Here is a 17,063-nt window from a genome sequence, read left to right on the forward strand (position 1 = left end):
AGTTCCAGTGTGTGAACACACACACACACACAAGCTTAATGCTGATGCTTAAATGGTTCAAAGTTTAATCCAATTTCCACTTATTTTGCATGTGACTCAGTAATCAAAGTATTGGCATGAAAAGGAACAACAGCTTTAAAATGAGTAACATCACGGGTAGCACTGAAGGAAAGTGAAACTAATCAAACACTTAAATTACATTTCCAAGTGGGACTGATTAATTTGTTATGAAGAGAAACAACAAATTGAGAGGATACCTGCTGCTTTGGTTCGAATCTGTTTTGATGGCGTGCTGGGCTCTCCTACACCAACACTGTTGATTGCCACCACCCTGAATTCATAATCCACCCAGGGGTTCAAATCTTTCACTGTTGCATGCATCATCTGTCCAGGCACAGAATCAGGAACTAGGATTAAAGAATTTAGAATTGAGATGTGTTTTGTTTTTTTCACATTTTCTCTCCAGCACATACATATATATAAAAAAAAAAAACATTTCACAGACCAGTGAAGTACATCAAACTGAAATGGCGACATTTGTAAATCTTTTAATACTATTGCAATTACAGTACACTCAAGGGTAACACCGGTCCAGAAAATCTACATGTTATGTAATTATTTCTTGATATCGCACAGCAACATCCACATCTCACGATGCAATTTTACACATAAATGCAGTTAATAATGGAACAAATAAGCTGTCAGACAAAGTCAGCCCAGTTAATCCCTCCTCCTGCCAAGGGTTTCGTTTGATCAAGGCTTTGCTGATCAATTCGACGTGTGTTTAGAGTTTCAGTGTAAAGGTGACAGACTGATCCTTGATCAGATCTTTTTTGCACTAATGCAATCTTGCATAAGTTGAGGGAGAATGAGAATGAGGGAGCTCTTATCCTGTGCAGAAGAAAAGCAGCAGGACATTCATGTATGCTAACATTTTTTTATGCTAATGTTACTTTGAACTGTGCTGTCCCTTGATCTTTTGGGACAAACACAATTCATTTCTCACTTCATGCCTTGGTTAGCGGTATCATTGCTAACCCAGTATCATGTTAGCTTGGTAGAGCTAACAGACCTCTGTTGCCATGTGTGGTAAAAATACATACATACATAGAGCTAAGCAGTAATTTCATTGGTTTCTAGCCAGTTGATTTTTTTCTTTAATGTCACATTCTCTCATTATTTTGTAGTTAATTTATTTTCCTATTTTGGCCATGGCAGGTCCATATTCCCTTCAAACTACACATAGCTGTTGCACTGTTTCCAGAGCTGCATCGTGACTTATGTTAGCAACAGTTTGTAGAGGCAACAGTGTAACAAAGGAATTTTCACCAATTTCTAAGAAAAACACACTGGATACATAATGTATATACTGTCACCAGTCAACACTCGACACTGCGAAAAATAAAGTGTGCTGCTCTCTCAACAGCTTTGTTCATAAGGATATATATGGAATACTTTTCTCTGTATGCATCTCAGAAAGAGAAAACAGTGTCCTTGTTGATCACAGCTTTACAGATTACAGTGTAATTCCTCAGTATTGACTTATATTGATTGAAAATAAAGTGTTTGATGGTGGTGCAGCTGTTACCTGTTCTCACAGTCTGCCAGCCTATAGAGAAGGGAGTCCTGGCCTGAACCATGTACATGGTAATAGGACTGTGGTTGTCAGGTCCAGAGCTCCAGGACAGTTGCACAGTGGTGTCAGTTATGTCAGTCACCACCAGGCCCTCTGGGCCACCGGGAGGTCCTGCAATACCCGGAAAAAAGGACAGATATTATCTACATCAGCCTCACTGCACAATAGCAACGCAAACAAATGAATGGCAAAGTGAGACCCCCACCAGAGGTGTTAAGTGATTCATAACAAAACTTACAACCCCAGTTCAGGGCTGGTGGAGATATAATGGGTTCCTCTGGGAGTGCCTGTCTAATCAATACACTGAATAGTGCAGTTCAGTGGGAACCTATCTTAGACCATAAACTGTGTCAGCTTCAGATTTTCAACTTTGAAAAAAAAAAATCATGCTCAGGTGAATCAGCCTTTTCCCAGACAGAAAAAGAAAGATGTTCTCTTTATGGAGCCTAGTTGCCTAAACTAGGTAACTGAGAGGAGAGACATCAGTATTTAACATGAGACATCATTAGTTAACCAGGGCTTTGGAAAAACAACGCTGGACAATCAATGGTGATCTGATTGAAATTAGGGAAAGCAGCAACATGAGATCAAACAAACAGGCCGGGACTTGGATAACTGACATGAGATTTCCTGCTAAACCCCACAAATCTGTAAAAGTAGCACTGAGCCCTCAGCAGGACTACCTGCTGCTGGAAGAAGATCACTGGGTATCAGCAATGCTTGGTTTCAGATTATGCATACAGACACATACAATCTGTATGTAAAAGCTGCACCATCTGACTCTTGATGCCAGTACAGCAGTATTACTGTGACTCTTCTCTTCCATTAGGTTATGATCATGGGTTCTGATTGTGACTGACTGTGGTTGGTAAAGTAACATTTTTGCCGCATAGCATTCAGTATCTTTATAAATGATAATAGCAGATGTCTTTGTTGTCCTTTCATAAGTGACCTAGCACTTTACCACTGCTCTTTGAAGATGCAGTAATAAAATATTGGTCAAAAATATTAGTGTGAGCCTTTAAAATACCATCATGTAACTTTAGGTTTTAGATGTAGATGTCAAGAAAAAGTAGAGGACATCAGTGTCTTTAGTGGTAGCTTGGGTTTCTTTTGGTTTTGTAATTGGAAAAAACTAATAAGAAATATTTTTATTAGAAAATTCTCATTACCCTTTGACTGCACAAAAATACGGATTCAATCTGTACTGATCAATGTCAAATTCTATGTCAAAGTTTTCTTTTATATTCATTGTCAAAAATCAATGGTCTGCCTGACCGAGTGCGTGCCCTGCAGTCAGTGAACAAGGCTATTTCTTTCACTAATCCAAAATGGAGAAAACAATAATCCTGATACCAAATCACCTGAGAAGTGTGAAAAAGATGAAAGAGTTGTGGATAAAGTCAGGTGTTTGCTGACTATAGTTAGGAAGCTCAAACGAGGCTCAAGTTTTAACCAAAATTTACTGAAAAATGGCAAAAGAAATGTAAAATGCTATTTAACATCTGTCTCTGTCCACTACTCTCATCTGAATTTAGAAGTTGGTTCATCTAAATAAATGGCAGTCAGGTGCCATTAAAATATCATAGGAAAAGAGGATGCCACAAGATGATGTAATGAAAAGAGCAGCAGTCAAACACTCAAACAATGTAGAGAACATGATGAAAATATGGCATTTGTTCATTCGTCCATCAGCTATACCACTTAGCCATCATTCCACTGGCAGCACAGTACGTTTGTTCCTCGTGTTGATTTGAGCAAGGTTACTATGTCTTCATCGCTCCACACACATCTGATGTTTCTGTCTGCCTCAACTTTTGGTCTCCTCAGTGAAGTGGAAGCTTCAGTGTCAAATAAACCACTTCATAGATGTCAGGATTTATTCTCTAAGTCTCAATTGAACTGTGCTGATACACCAACTCTTCTACCTCAGCCAAGAAAAGAAAAAAACTTTTTTTGTGATATTTTGACCTTTTTTCTCATTTCCATCATTTCCCCTGTTTTCTTGAGAACAAATTCAAAATGTGCATAAAAGCAGCTGGATGGAAACACACTTTACAGAAGGTAAAATGCAACTCCCTTACAGTAACATTAGGCTGTCGTCCACACCAGAGGGTGACTACATGACTGAGCAGATGTGACAGCTCTTACAGTTAAAGAAGAAATATATAATACATTTTTTACCCTTTTTAACCCACTTTTAACCCTTCTGAGTAATAACTGTATAGAAATTAACTAACTACACATAGAGAAATCAACATATAGGTTTTGGGGTAGATATATATTTGTGTATTTTTATTTTATGTACATACGTTTGCATATGGGCATGCCAAAGTGGAAACTGCTGCTGGTTCAAGATGATCCTAGAACTGAATTCATCCATAAAACTTAGCACAATTTAGGTATTTAGGTATAGAAATCAGTACCTGTATCCAGACAATAGCGAAAAATAATTATTCATCTATCTTGAAGAAAGTTGAGGAGGACCTTGAGAGATGGGCAGCACTCCCTTCGTCGATGCCTGCCCGTGTAGCTACAATCAAAATGAATGTGCTCCCACGCATAAACTTTGTAAGTTCCCAGCCCCAGCGGGGTTTTGGAAGAAACTTGACTCAAAGATTAAAAAGTTCATTTGGAATGGCAAGAAGCCTCGCATTAAATGGTCAATACTACAACGAGACAAACCCCAGGGTGGTTGGGCTAGCCCAAACTTTAAGTTATATCACTGGGCGTTCGTGCTGCGTTCCTTTAAGCATTGGTTTGGTGCAGGGGTAACTCCATGGGTTTTAACTCAAAATGGCACACGCACTCCCCTATCTGGCATAATGCCAATCTATTGACGAGTGGTGAACCGTTCATATCACAACTATGGGCTCAACATGGCATTTGGACATTGGGAGATATCTCGGGCCAGAATGCTATATTGGATTTTCAGGATCTAATGTCCAACTTTAGTATCTCAAGAAACTCACAGTTCCTTTATTTTAGAGTAAGGTCAGCACTTAATTCACTCAAGGTTCCTTGGGGGGCTGAATTGAGGACTCACCCTTTAATATTATTGATGGAGAGAGCTCCCCAAAAGAAAACAGTCTCTTATATTTATAATAATCTTTTATCATACATCCCTGTAGAATCCCCCGAATGTAGATCTTGGGAGACAGATATACACCTAGAAACCGGTACTATTAACTGGGATACTGTGTGGGAAAATGTCTTTAGATCATCAAAAAACCCAAATCACCAATTAATCCACTACAAAATTTGTCACAGAACCTACTTAACACCACGTAAAAGACATATGATGGGCTTGGCTCTCAATCCTAACTGTACATTCTGTAATCAGGGCGTTGTGGGAACATTGATGCATGTCCTGTGGCAGTGCCCAGATGTACAAAGCTTTTGGGTTAAAGTTGTGGATAAGGTGTCTGTTCTGATAGGGAGGAAACTCCCACTGGAACCAGCATTTCTCCTTTTGAATGATGACTCCAGGCTCAAGATTACTGAGGTAAAATGTAGACTCTGGTTGGCTGGTATGACAGCTGCAAAAAAAATTATTGTTTTAAGGTGGCTTCCGCCACACCAGCTATCAATAAAACACTGGCTACAAGCTCTTCTCGAGGTGATCTACCTGGAGTGGTCATCAGCTCGCATTAATAATTCTAATCCACGAACGCTGGAGATGTGGAAAAAAGCTGCAGAAGACGTTAAAACATTATTGGCATGACTCTTGAAGACCATCCGTATCTCTGTATGTTATGTAATCCTGTATATTACATCATCCTATTTGATTGTTTTGACTCAGATTTTGTAAAACATATGACTGTGTGTCCCGTGGGGAGGGAGTCGAGGTGAGGAAGGGTGGGCAAGGGGGTGGTTCTGTGTTTTCAGTGGGGAGGGGTAGGAGGGGAAGAGAGGGAAAGGATGGAGGGGTGTTCTGTATGTTCTGAGGGGAGGGGAGGGATGGGTACGGGCGTTCTGTGTATTTACTATTCAATGTATGTGTGTTTACTATATTTTCAATGTTTTGAAACTAATAAAAAGTTGATTACAAAAAAAAAAAAACTTAGCACAACAATCTCAAATATGTGTCTCTTTCATTTCAAAAGGCTCATGGTTGCCAATCTGAAAGTCTATTAAAGCAGTTTTCTGCAGTCTCTGAAAATATTGACATTGTGGTGATACATCTCCATACGAAAACCATAGAGAGTACTAGAAAATGACAAACAGTGTAAGGAGAAACAGGCATACCTCTGACAATTAGGTCTGCTGCTGCTGAAACAGTGTCGACTTCTGTGTTTACCATACACACGTACTTCCCAGAATGCTTCAGCTGAATGTTCCTCACCATTAGGTCACCTGCAAATCCCTAATGACAAACACACATATGTATAAGCCTCTTGGGGAGGAAGAAAAACAAGAATAGTTGTGAAGTCAAAAGAAGTCCAGAAAATCCATGGAAGACATCAAATTTCTTTCACAGTCATATGCTCTAAATCCTTTGTATTGTAAGGAAGGATGCACAAAAATGACTTGTTTTGAAACTGTATTTTTTTCTTCGGATCAATGCTTTGTTTACACTTTATCCTTGCCGCTCAGATTAAAAGCTCTAGTAAGAATTGTCAGAGTTGCTTTCTGCACTTTACTGCTGTGTACACACACACAGATGATTTTCAAGTTCTCTTTCAGCAAAATACAGCGATTCAGAAATCAGTCCCTTTGTGTAAAAAGCAAAGGCAAGTTACACAGCTGTTGTGATTAAGCTCACTGTGCAAATGTCAGTGTTGTACAGCGACTTAGGTGGGCCTGGTGTGCTCAGCAAGAGGGAGCATAAATCTTGTAATCATAAAAATTTAGACTCCTTTGTTCAGGGAGGAATTGATTGATTTACTCATACAGTGAGATTAACTCAGAGCGGGAGAAATGTCATCCCTGTTTACAGGTTCCCCTCTCAGACACAACACAGTAACATCTCCAGGCATCTCTGAATGAAGTGCATACGATTTTCACACATGGGCTTAAAGACAAAACCCACTCTGAATCAAGAGTTCTCCTGGTGCGTTTACGTTCTCATACAATCAGTGTGATCCATACTTAAAGGGAGAGTCTGGCATTTTGGGAAAAAACACTACTCCCATTACCTGTGCATTATGGAGCTTGAGCCAAGAGGCAGTTAGCCTATCTTAGCATAAACACTGGGGGACATTCAAAAATACGCTTACAAGCACTTCTATAGCTCACTAAAGAAGTGAAAGATTAATGAACAAATTAAAACAATGGTTTGACATTTTTAAATGTTGATTAAGTATAAGGCTACAGCCAGTAGCAGGTTAGCTTAGCTTAGGATAGAACGACTGGAAAAAGGGAACCATCTAGCTTAGTGCTGTCTAACTAATTAACATAGTAAATGTCATGTCAATTCGCAGTAACATCAAGACTGTGTTCAGCTTACATAGAAAACAGCTTGTTGTTTCCATCACACTTTGTGCAGACTCAAACCAAATTAGGGAGCTTAATGAATTAAGTATTGACCTACCAACAGCTGCAGGTGTTGAGAGGTGTACTTCTGAGCACTATCGGAAGCCATCTTTGCTGCTTCCCCTGATTTGGGCCTGTATGTTATGCTAGGTTAACCCTGTGGCCCGAGCTCCATACTTAAAGGGGGCAGTTTTTAAGTTGTCTCTGGTGCCAATTGGGGTTTCTTGCCAGTAGCGGGTTGTGGTGATGCCTGATCATTGTCTTTAGAGGTTATGATACAATGTCTGAGCAGTGCTATGTGTTCAGGGCAGATTGGAGGCTACAGTGAGTCGCTATGGAAAGTGACAGGCCGGGGCTCGCTGGTTAGCTAACTACAGTAGCAGAAAACATGGTTGCTTTTCACCACTGGTGACAGCTCTTGGCAAGTATTGGTATGAAGTTTGATGCTGAACTCATAACATTTTTACTTAACAACTGTTAAGTAAACAGCTGTTATTGCTAATACTGGCTATGTAGAAATAGCAGCACTTAAAAATAGCTCCTTTACACAGCTATGACAGTGTTATTCAGTTCATCAAACTCTTAGCAAGAAAGCAAAGAAGTGTATTTACCTTTTAAGGATATGTATATTTCTGATTTCCTGTTTCACCACATGGAACATACAGTCTATATCTATGCTAACATTAATGTTTCGTTAAGTTTCTTTCTTTCACTGCAGTGGGTCCTTTTGTATTACAATGCATGTTACCATCAAATACAATATTTATAGTCCAGGATTTTATAAAGAATTAGATGGTTCATACATATCTGGGGAAATTCAAGGCAAACTGAAATCATCTCCTAGCTCTATCAGAGACATAAACTGGCAGAAAAGCACAGCTCTCAGAATCTTCAATATCAGGTACTTGGCACTATTAATTAATAAATTTTTTTGTATAATATCACAAAGCACAAGTATTCATCCACATTACACATACCCCTCCAATCATTTCAAAGTGCTCCTGCCTGCTGAAATCAATGGCTTTGCCATTGAAAAACCACTTGAAGATGGGGCTCAGTGATGAATCACTGGACACCTCGCATGGCAACACAAGGCTCTGTCCGACGGTGGCGTCCAAACTCAAGGGTGGAACTATTATCTTGGTGGGTTCTACAGCATTATTGGAAAGGGGAAAAAAAGGGGGATAATTTGTTACTGTAGTAGCACTATATTTCAATAAAATCCAGCCAAATGAAAAGGTAATAAAGCTTAATTTGCCCAGAATCATGAGATAGACCAGTGTAATTAAGTGACCTTAAATAACTTCACTTAGGCAGGGAATGCCTCCCATAACTCAGTAATGAATAATTAAACACACTGCAATCACAATGTCAACTAGACAGAAAAAAGGGCTGTCTTGCTATAATCAGAATTATTTAAAAACCCAAATCTGAAAATGCTACGGTAGTTCTTTTTAAATTAAATGTTGGTGAGAAAATATTCTTCACTCACAGCCATAGACTGTGGTGGTTTGTCCCACTCTGCTACATGAACAATAACTCACAGCTGACAAAACCATGGATGACTTATATGTCTGTCAAACTGCCGGGAACATAAAACGGCTATATATTTCATTATCAATTTCATGCTTGAGCTGGTATTTTTTTCCTTTAACAAAAGTTTAAACCCATGGTTCAGAAGGTACAGTTGTAGAAACGTTTGGAGAGAAAAAGAAATACCTTTCACCACCAGCGTTCCTGTGCTGCTGGATGTTCCAAAATGGTTTCTGGCCACACACGTGTACTTGCCTCCATCAGATTTGGAGATGTTGGTGATACGCAGAGTCCCATCCTCCATGATAGTCTGTCTGAGGAGAATGACAAAACTGAAATAGCACATCTCTCATTTCCTTATCAATTCTTCAGTTGTTAATTGAATGATGAGTGATGATACGAATCAAATTAAATACTTCTTAGCTGAGATCTGGTCTCATTTCTCAAGCCATTTGAACTTTTTTTTTCTTCCCCCCCACCATTTATTTCAATTGAATGAAGGCTTCAGAATCTATTCCAAAAGTCTATTTAGTACGCCTCAGAAGATAACTATTATCTTAGCTGAGGCAGAAGAGATTTGCTGTAGGCTCAGCATAATATTGACAGCACAATAGCTTAAATGCACATATTAATTGGATACACAACAGGCCACCAGGGCTGGGCTGGACCGAGGAGGAGAAAGAGGAAGAGGAGAGCAGTGCGGTAGAGAGGCAATTTGAATGGGATCTTTACCTGCAGCCTTATCACTCCACAACATGTGGAGATTGTATCAACACAGTATGAGCCATTTCTGAAAAGCAATAAGATGGAGATATGCATAGAGAAGCATCTAGCCTGACAAAATGTCAAGCTGGTCTCATGGGAGAAATAACTGGGAGTCTGATGAGAAACAACCACATGAACTATAACTACATAATTATAAATTATTAATTGTGCTTTAATTGTGATAATAATAATAATTATTATAATAATTAATGATAATAATAATAAACCTAAACCTTTTTTGGTTGCTGCACTAACTCTAAAATCTAAAATAATTTTTAGGTTATTATTGTTTCTGACACAAAGCTCTCCTCTATCCTTTACCTATTTTCGGCCCTGAGTAGTGTCTGCAGATACTCCTTTAAGGCTGCGTGTTATCCAAGCAACTGCTACCAATAAGGTAAGACAGCCTGTATGAGAGGTGAAACCGAGGGGAGAAAAAGTCAAGAAAGCGTTCACCACGCCAACCGTTATTTTTATCAACCGTGTTCTATCGGGACAATGCAAGGTCACTGCGAAGAGAGACTTAAGTAAGAAAATCAACCATAAAGAATATAAATGAAGGCGACAAAAAAATCGGATTGTAATAAGTGAGAGGCAAATGTCCCTCCACATCTCCAGTGGAAATGACCCCCTTATTTATAAAACTATACATTTTGGCCTGGAATAGTTCTTTCAGCACTTTAGTTCTGGTCAGGCAAGTTGGAAAGTGTGTAAACATATGCATAAACAAGGCAGATAATGCTCTCCTGTTGTGACCTTTGGATTCAGCAAATCAAACAGAAATACTGTGAGCAGCCAGCTCAAAAATCAAACAATTTCATATTGGCTCCCAAGAATAAATATGTATTCACTTGGGCTGAGCTGAGACCCAGAGAGCATGTCTGACACAGGGTGCTTTACGCTGATTTATTGACAAAAATATCAAGCACTGAGAGATGGAGGCTCACTGAGAACATGACCTGAGGGGCAATGAGCTGCAAAACAAATAGAAACGTGAAGAACTATCTGCTTTGTAGACAAGCTCTGTTCCATTCTGTGAATTTCTATTCTTGTCCGAATGTGCTGCCTGGGTTATGTCTCGGTAATTTTTCTCCCTTTCCTCATGACCAGCCCATGGAGAATATGATAACTAATCAATCCCACCGGTCACATGTTGAGCAAGCTCCAGTGAGTTACAGAACGCCTATGGAAAGCTGGATGTACATATTGATCCGAGCCTGAGCCCAAAAGAAGACGAGAAAAGAAAAAAACAGCAAGAGAACAGATAAACACTTTAAGCTTCATCTGAAACATAGGCAGTATGCAGCTTAAAATTACAAAATGTCAGCAAATGTCATAGTGTTAAATAAGTACAAAAAAGGTATTTTGGTCAAACTGTCATGTATCTTTCTCTCTTTTATGCAATCATTTTTGCATCTGCAGTTTGGCCCATGATAAATAAAGAATAGTTGAGTCAAACAACTGTATTGTACATCAGATAATGGTTTTCCAAAGAGAATGAACAGCTCTTATGATACATGAGCTATTTTAGTCAAGTGAGATAATCATAATAAGCAGAATGAGGTTACTTATTTGAAGCCATTTTCAGTCACAATTTTTTAAAATTATACATGTTTGTGATTGTTCACTTATATTTTGGCATTGGCTGTATTAACCAAAAAGATGATTATTTAAAACTCTGCTCAAGTCTCCTCCTGGCAAGCTTATGTGAGTTACTAATGTTCATCTTCCAGTATTCACATAAGGGACTCATATTAATGAATTCCAAGCAAAACTTTCAGATTCATTGCAAGTGTTCGCACTGAAAAAAAAGAACTGGATGAAATATGAAGTGCCCTTGATAACACTATCACAGCAAAGATTTTACCAGTTGTAACTTTTTCCTTTGAAGCAAATTTTAGAAATTCAGTAGAAAGTTTCTTCAATAGACTCCAACACTCAACCAATTTTCCTGACAGAAGATTGAGGAAAAATCAGTTCAGTGAGTTCACTTACCAGAGGACTAACTGTGTTCGCCTGAATATTGCTACAGTTGGATAAGGACCTTGTACCTTACCAATATGAACTTTGCAGGGACTGAGAGGCTTGTTGAAGTTTTACAAGAATGTATACTTTTAGGTTGATGGGTTAAGCCAGAGAGGTGTAAGAAGAAGACTTGGGTGGTTGGAAGAAGTGGCCATCCTATGAGAGAAAAGTTATATTTGATCCCCAAAGTTATTTCACGAGAGGCTGGATCCCAGTTCTACCACTGTAAGACACACACGTGATGCTGGGTGGCTCAAGGCAGTGATTATTCTTTAAAGGTTCTGTAAATGAAATTTTAAATAATAATAAATAATTTTTCTATGTAAAGATATAGTGTAATAATGGTGTCCCGAGCAGAGAAGGAAGTCACACCCCCTCTGTGTGTGTTGTAAGTGCAGTGCGAGCATTTTAGTGTGTGTGTTTATGTGTGTGAGTCCCTCTGTTAAAGCACTGACCTTCCCCGCGTTTATAAAGACACAGGAACTGCCCACACGTGAAACAGCTCAGTGCAGTATGCACCGTTAAGGTGAAAACGATCTTCCAGAATTTTCTTCAATGAAGACATCAGGTTTTCATCTAAAAAGGCCTCCAACAAGAAAGAGATAAGACCAGAGCACAGGAGGACTGGCCATGGGGACTATCAGCTAAAATCCTGGTTGGCCGGTGGACTGTCGGCCTTGAGGGATCATATTTTTTTGCTGGAGTTATTCAGTGTGCCTGCAATGGAGAGGTGGGGTCTCAGAGTGCATTACATTTGACCAATGAAGCTCCTGCCAGGTGAAAAGACAAATCTAGCAGTGACAGGGTCCACAATAAAGAGGAACTGACCACTCACCAGTACCACCCATAGTTACTGTCACTACACGGGAGCTGATCTACCATCTACCATCATAACTCTTTCCAGTTTTGACACAATAGGTCCTTGATTTCAGACAAAGTAGACAAAAGCAGCTTTTTTCAATTGTAGCTGTGGCCGTCAGTTGTGCTGGCTAAATAATAATTGTCATTAACCCTCTATGCTGTGGTTAGATGGGTGAATTCCAGGTCTTATGTTTTGCATTCACAGATGGGACTTTGTCTGTGTGTGTGAGAGAGAGCTTGTTTTATTATATTTGTGTGGTCTGAAAACTGGGAGCCCACTATACTTGTATAGCTTTATAGGACCAAAATGCTGAACCCTGCAAGTTTAAATAGCTGTTTGAGGGTCAAGACCCGGTTTTAGGGGATAGAATTAGCCTTAGGTTTAGGTTTAGGTTTAGATTTAGGTTAGTATTAGGCATTTAATATGTTACGGTTAGGGTACAGGGCTAGGAAATGCATCATGTCCCCACAAAGACAGGTCTTTCATGAAATGTTGACTTTTCAGTGTTCTTCACTTTACAGCCTTGTTGTAACAATGTAACTTCCTCTTGCTCAACACAGGCATTCTAGAAATTACATTTATTCACTACTGGACATTATTGTGTTTTGAGTGGTGGGGCTTTGAATGTCTTATGGCAAAATTCCATGTATTTTTCAAGCATATTTTTACAATGGGTATGGTTCATACATCGTGGACAAAATATTTTCCATCAGCAAATCCAGGACACAATAAAAAAAGATAAGAAAAAAAGAATTCCTGTATTGGAGAAAGAAAATTACTACAGTTGCATGTTTCAGAAGCAACACTGTTCCTCAGACAGACAGACATCAGACTCCAGTGTTGTTCTTGCCCTCTTTATTCGCAACCCTCTCCTATGGGATGTTGTGTAAGTCACTGAAGTTGCTGCCTGAGTGGCACAAAGAGGCAAGGCTCTCAGAGAAGATTGATGCTATTAAGTTAATTATAGGGCCCAAGACTGACAAAGCTTTCTGATGATGTTTTACACAAAAGACATGCTTTCAATTGTATGTCTCATGATGTGCATGTTGGGAAACACCAAGATTGCCAATACTGTCCTTCTTTCCACTAAGAAATAACCTAATCCAAGTCATTACTCTGAAATAAAGATTTCAGCGCTGGGTCTGGAGCATCTCTAAGAGGGTCAGACTTGTTTTCAGTCCGACAGTGCTGCAAGTAGATTCATACAGGAGAGCATTTTTCACTGATTGTTGATGACTGCTATAATGAAGTTTCCTGCTAACTACTTGTGACCTTGTTTTTCTGAACCCACTTGAACATTTTCCTCCCCTTCTTTTCCAGGAAGCATCTAATGAAAGGAGCTCTCCTTCTGCACTTGAACTCTGCTGGTTGTTTTTGTGTATATTAGTCTCTGAAAAGGTTGAATGCAACAACAAACTTGTTGTGTCTTTCTGTATCGTAGATTTTGCCGCAGACCTTAAATCATGAAATGCTGTGTTCTGTCAAGTAGCCCGAGGTAGAGTTTCACTGAAGGATGTAGTCAGTGTTTTTCTCTGTGGTTTTCACACAAACAGTGACCCTACAGGATGTCTGCTCTACATTCAGCACTTTGGCTGCCTTGACGAGCTGTGAAACTGTGGGACGCTGCATGTTTGAAGTTTCAAACAGCTAAACCATATTGTGGTCTTGATATAAAACTGACAGACTGAGGATCATGGTCTCAGCGTTACATCCATTAAAAAGGCATCAGTCAAAGCTTCTGCATGTCAGCAGAAAACCAATATCTAAGTGTCTATCTGAAAAAACTTTTTTTGAACAAACTTGACTCCAAAATATGGAGGACTGAAACGGCTGAAGTCAATTTATTCACTGAGCAGTGAGCAGATGAAACAGAGAAGTCTGTGCTGGGCACAAACACTTTGGAACCCCTGATAAACGACTTAAGTAGCCGCACTATTGTGTTGAACTAACATTAATAGATATGTTTTCTTTTTGCTGCATGAAAACAAACCTCACAGCGGGTACCATGGCTACCTGATCATTTATGATCATGTTAGTATTTTCAGATTTTTGTATTGACATTAGTACTTAGCCCACAGTTCACACCCATACACGCTCTAGCCATGTACCAGGTTTATGGATAAATGGATAAATAAATAATAAACAAACAAACAAACAAACAAACAAATATAAATAAATAAATAAAATGGAAATTTAAATGGGATTGTAAATAAATGGAGGAATTATTATACAAAGGTAAATAAATACAGAAAAAAATTAAAACCAAAATATCAGTTTATGTCACATTCTATTACATGTTTAATGGCCATATTTATTTTTCATATTATTTGTGAAGCATTTAATGACATATTCATTTATATATTGAGCCATTTATTCATTTATTTAATTGTATATTTTTTATTTTGGCAGTTACAGTCCTCCTCTCAAAAATCCCCTTGAGCTGAAACATAAATAACAATGAGCCCTAGAAATGATCACGGCCACGGGAATAAACCCTGTAACAGATGCCCTCAGTGGCACGAGCAGTGGTGCATACAGCACAATACCCTACCTCTTGCTGTCCCTCAGCAGTTCGCCCCCTCTCCACCAGGATATTGTGGCCCTTGGGGAAGCATGTGGGCGACACTCTAAGACCACCTCGCCCCCCCTCTGGATCACTGTGGATTTCTTCACGGGGCGCCGGGTGAAGTCTGGTGGGGAGGCTGAGGAACAGACCTGTGTTAAGGCCATTTTCTGGTGTTGTGGAGGGGCAACAGCTGTGCATCAGCCAAAATGTCAAGTGCATCACTAGCAATTACGGAAATTATATTTCAACACCAGAATGGAAATGAAATGGAATTATGGAAATGAAAGCACAAGGCCATGGCTCAGTGAGGAGCCAGTGCAGCCTGTTTTTACTCTTGTATTTACTTGCAGATATGAAGCACTAACAACACAAGGTACATACAGTATATATCTCTGCCTTGCCTCTGGTTCAGCTCATTGTAAATGACACTGGGCAAACAACCTGCTTACCTACAACTTTGAGCTCAGCGCTGGCATAGACAGCTCCATGTTCATTCTCTGCCACACACTGATACATCCCAGAGTCCAACAGACTAATCCTGGATATGGTCAGCCTACCAGCTTCCACATGGATCCTCCCCTGCAAATCAGGCCAGTTGATTAATGTTGGATAACATTGTTTGTACTTCTCAAAAAATTATAATTTCGAGTAAGATTTTTATAAATATCAAATCTTAGTGTCGACCTCTTACCTCTGTTGTTAGTGGCTGACCGTTCTTCAGCCATTTGTATGCAGGCCTAGGCCTTCCGATGGCTTTACATTCCCACTGCAGATTTGCATCGATTGCCATATGAGCATCTTTCAGTGTCTGGACCCAGTGCAGATGTTCGACATCTGTGTTAAGACCAATAAATATTAATATTTACTGACAAAAAATGTCAGAATTGTATTGCGGAAATATTGTATTTACTCTAGTGTACTCTAGAGTCTTATAATGACAAGTTTAAACAATAGCAGTTAAATCCCTTCATTTTTTGCCCAAAAAGGCAGCTTTTATCAAACTTGGAACATATTCACTCTTAATACAAAGTAAATTGCAATCTTGTTTTGACAGCTGGACCGGTTCGGGTCAGATTTACACACATGAGAGGCCATGGCAAATTTGCACTACTTATTTCATTCAGTTTGCATTCACAGCCTGCGTGTAATTAGCTCCTGAATTACTAGGGCAGCAGCTCATTACACAGTTAGTGCCTGGGATTGACCTCAAGGTGCATTGTGCAGTAGGCATAATTCAGTGGAATTTGAGATAACCAAGCTCAGAAAAGAAATTAAATTTTCTCATTAAATTACAATATAGCCTGACCTGTAGGCCTCCTTGTATCATTAACGCAACAGGGGTCAATAAACTAAAAGACAGAAAGAAAATATAACTCAAAGAAATAACTGTTAATACAAGCCCCACAATCAGAGGAGAGAGAGAGCTGAGAGACAAGTGAGAGAGTGAGATAGGGAGTAATGATGATGCCTCACTACAATACTGAGGTAAACGTAGCTAATGTCTTAAAAACCCTAAAAACATTTCTTCCTACGGGGATTTCACAGTTCACTGGTTGTCAGCTTTAAGTTTAGTAGTAAACAATAAGTCCTTGTCCCTCCTATTTTGGTGCTGTAAAATATATTAGGATATTGTTCATTTACTTGTGTCACGTTAAGAATCTATTTTAGTTATGTAGCTTTTATTAATGAATTTATTTTTGGCTAGCTAATTTATTGGCGCTTTCCACATGTTTCTGTGGGCTGTCCACCACGACCTAATTTCTTAATAAAACTGTGGTGTTTACTTCAATTTATTACCCCTAGGGAGTACAGACCTTTCCATGTAAAACCTGAATGCACAATCAATCACACCTCACCCAGCTTATTGCTCTCATGATCTTAAAATACATACACACAATAAAAGCCGAAGTGCACTTTTCAGGTGACAAGAAGAGAGTGCCTCAGATGACAAGCAAACTGACCTTTTAGGCTCATGTGGCTGTCGACCACAAACTGCCACTGGACTAGATCATCCACAGGACAGCCCAGATGTTTTTGTAACAAAAAAGCATCAACTCTGTGGGCACTAAATCAAGTCAATTGGGGGACACATGTAAAACAGGTTGGGGCATATAAAGAATTCTCACATCATCAGAGGGTGTGTTATGATCTGATAATAATCAAAGTCAATAACATTGGCTCTTGTGTGACATCTGATGTCA

At 39.3% G+C, this 17,063-nt stretch overlaps 1 protein-coding gene across 1 annotated transcript in view; it reads right to left on the reverse strand.

The window, feature by feature from the left end:
- Positions 1-17,063, reverse strand: part of LOC139631070 (contactin-4) — a 43,272-nt gene that overhangs the window by 17,191 nt on the left and 9,018 nt on the right. The window contains exons 7-14 of the mRNA XM_071495031.1: positions 15,554-15,696; positions 15,312-15,441; positions 14,848-14,998; positions 8,831-8,958; positions 8,089-8,261; positions 5,885-6,002; positions 1,589-1,747; positions 258-407 (exon numbers count right to left, since the gene is read on the reverse strand). Coding sequence (XP_071351132.1) covers positions 258-407; positions 1,589-1,747; positions 5,885-6,002; positions 8,089-8,261; positions 8,831-8,958; positions 14,848-14,998; positions 15,312-15,441; positions 15,554-15,696 — 1,152 coding nt within the window. The remainder of the gene's footprint in view (positions 1-257; positions 408-1,588; positions 1,748-5,884; positions 6,003-8,088; positions 8,262-8,830; positions 8,959-14,847; positions 14,999-15,311; positions 15,442-15,553; positions 15,697-17,063) is intronic.

Source organism: Trachinotus anak, unplaced genomic scaffold (assembly GCF_046630095.1).
Source record: "Trachinotus anak isolate AG129_WGS33_773 ecotype Australia unplaced genomic scaffold, CSIRO_AGI_Tana_v1 ptg000013l, whole genome shotgun sequence".
Taxonomy (NCBI): domain Eukaryota; kingdom Metazoa; phylum Chordata; class Actinopteri; order Carangiformes; family Carangidae; genus Trachinotus; species Trachinotus anak.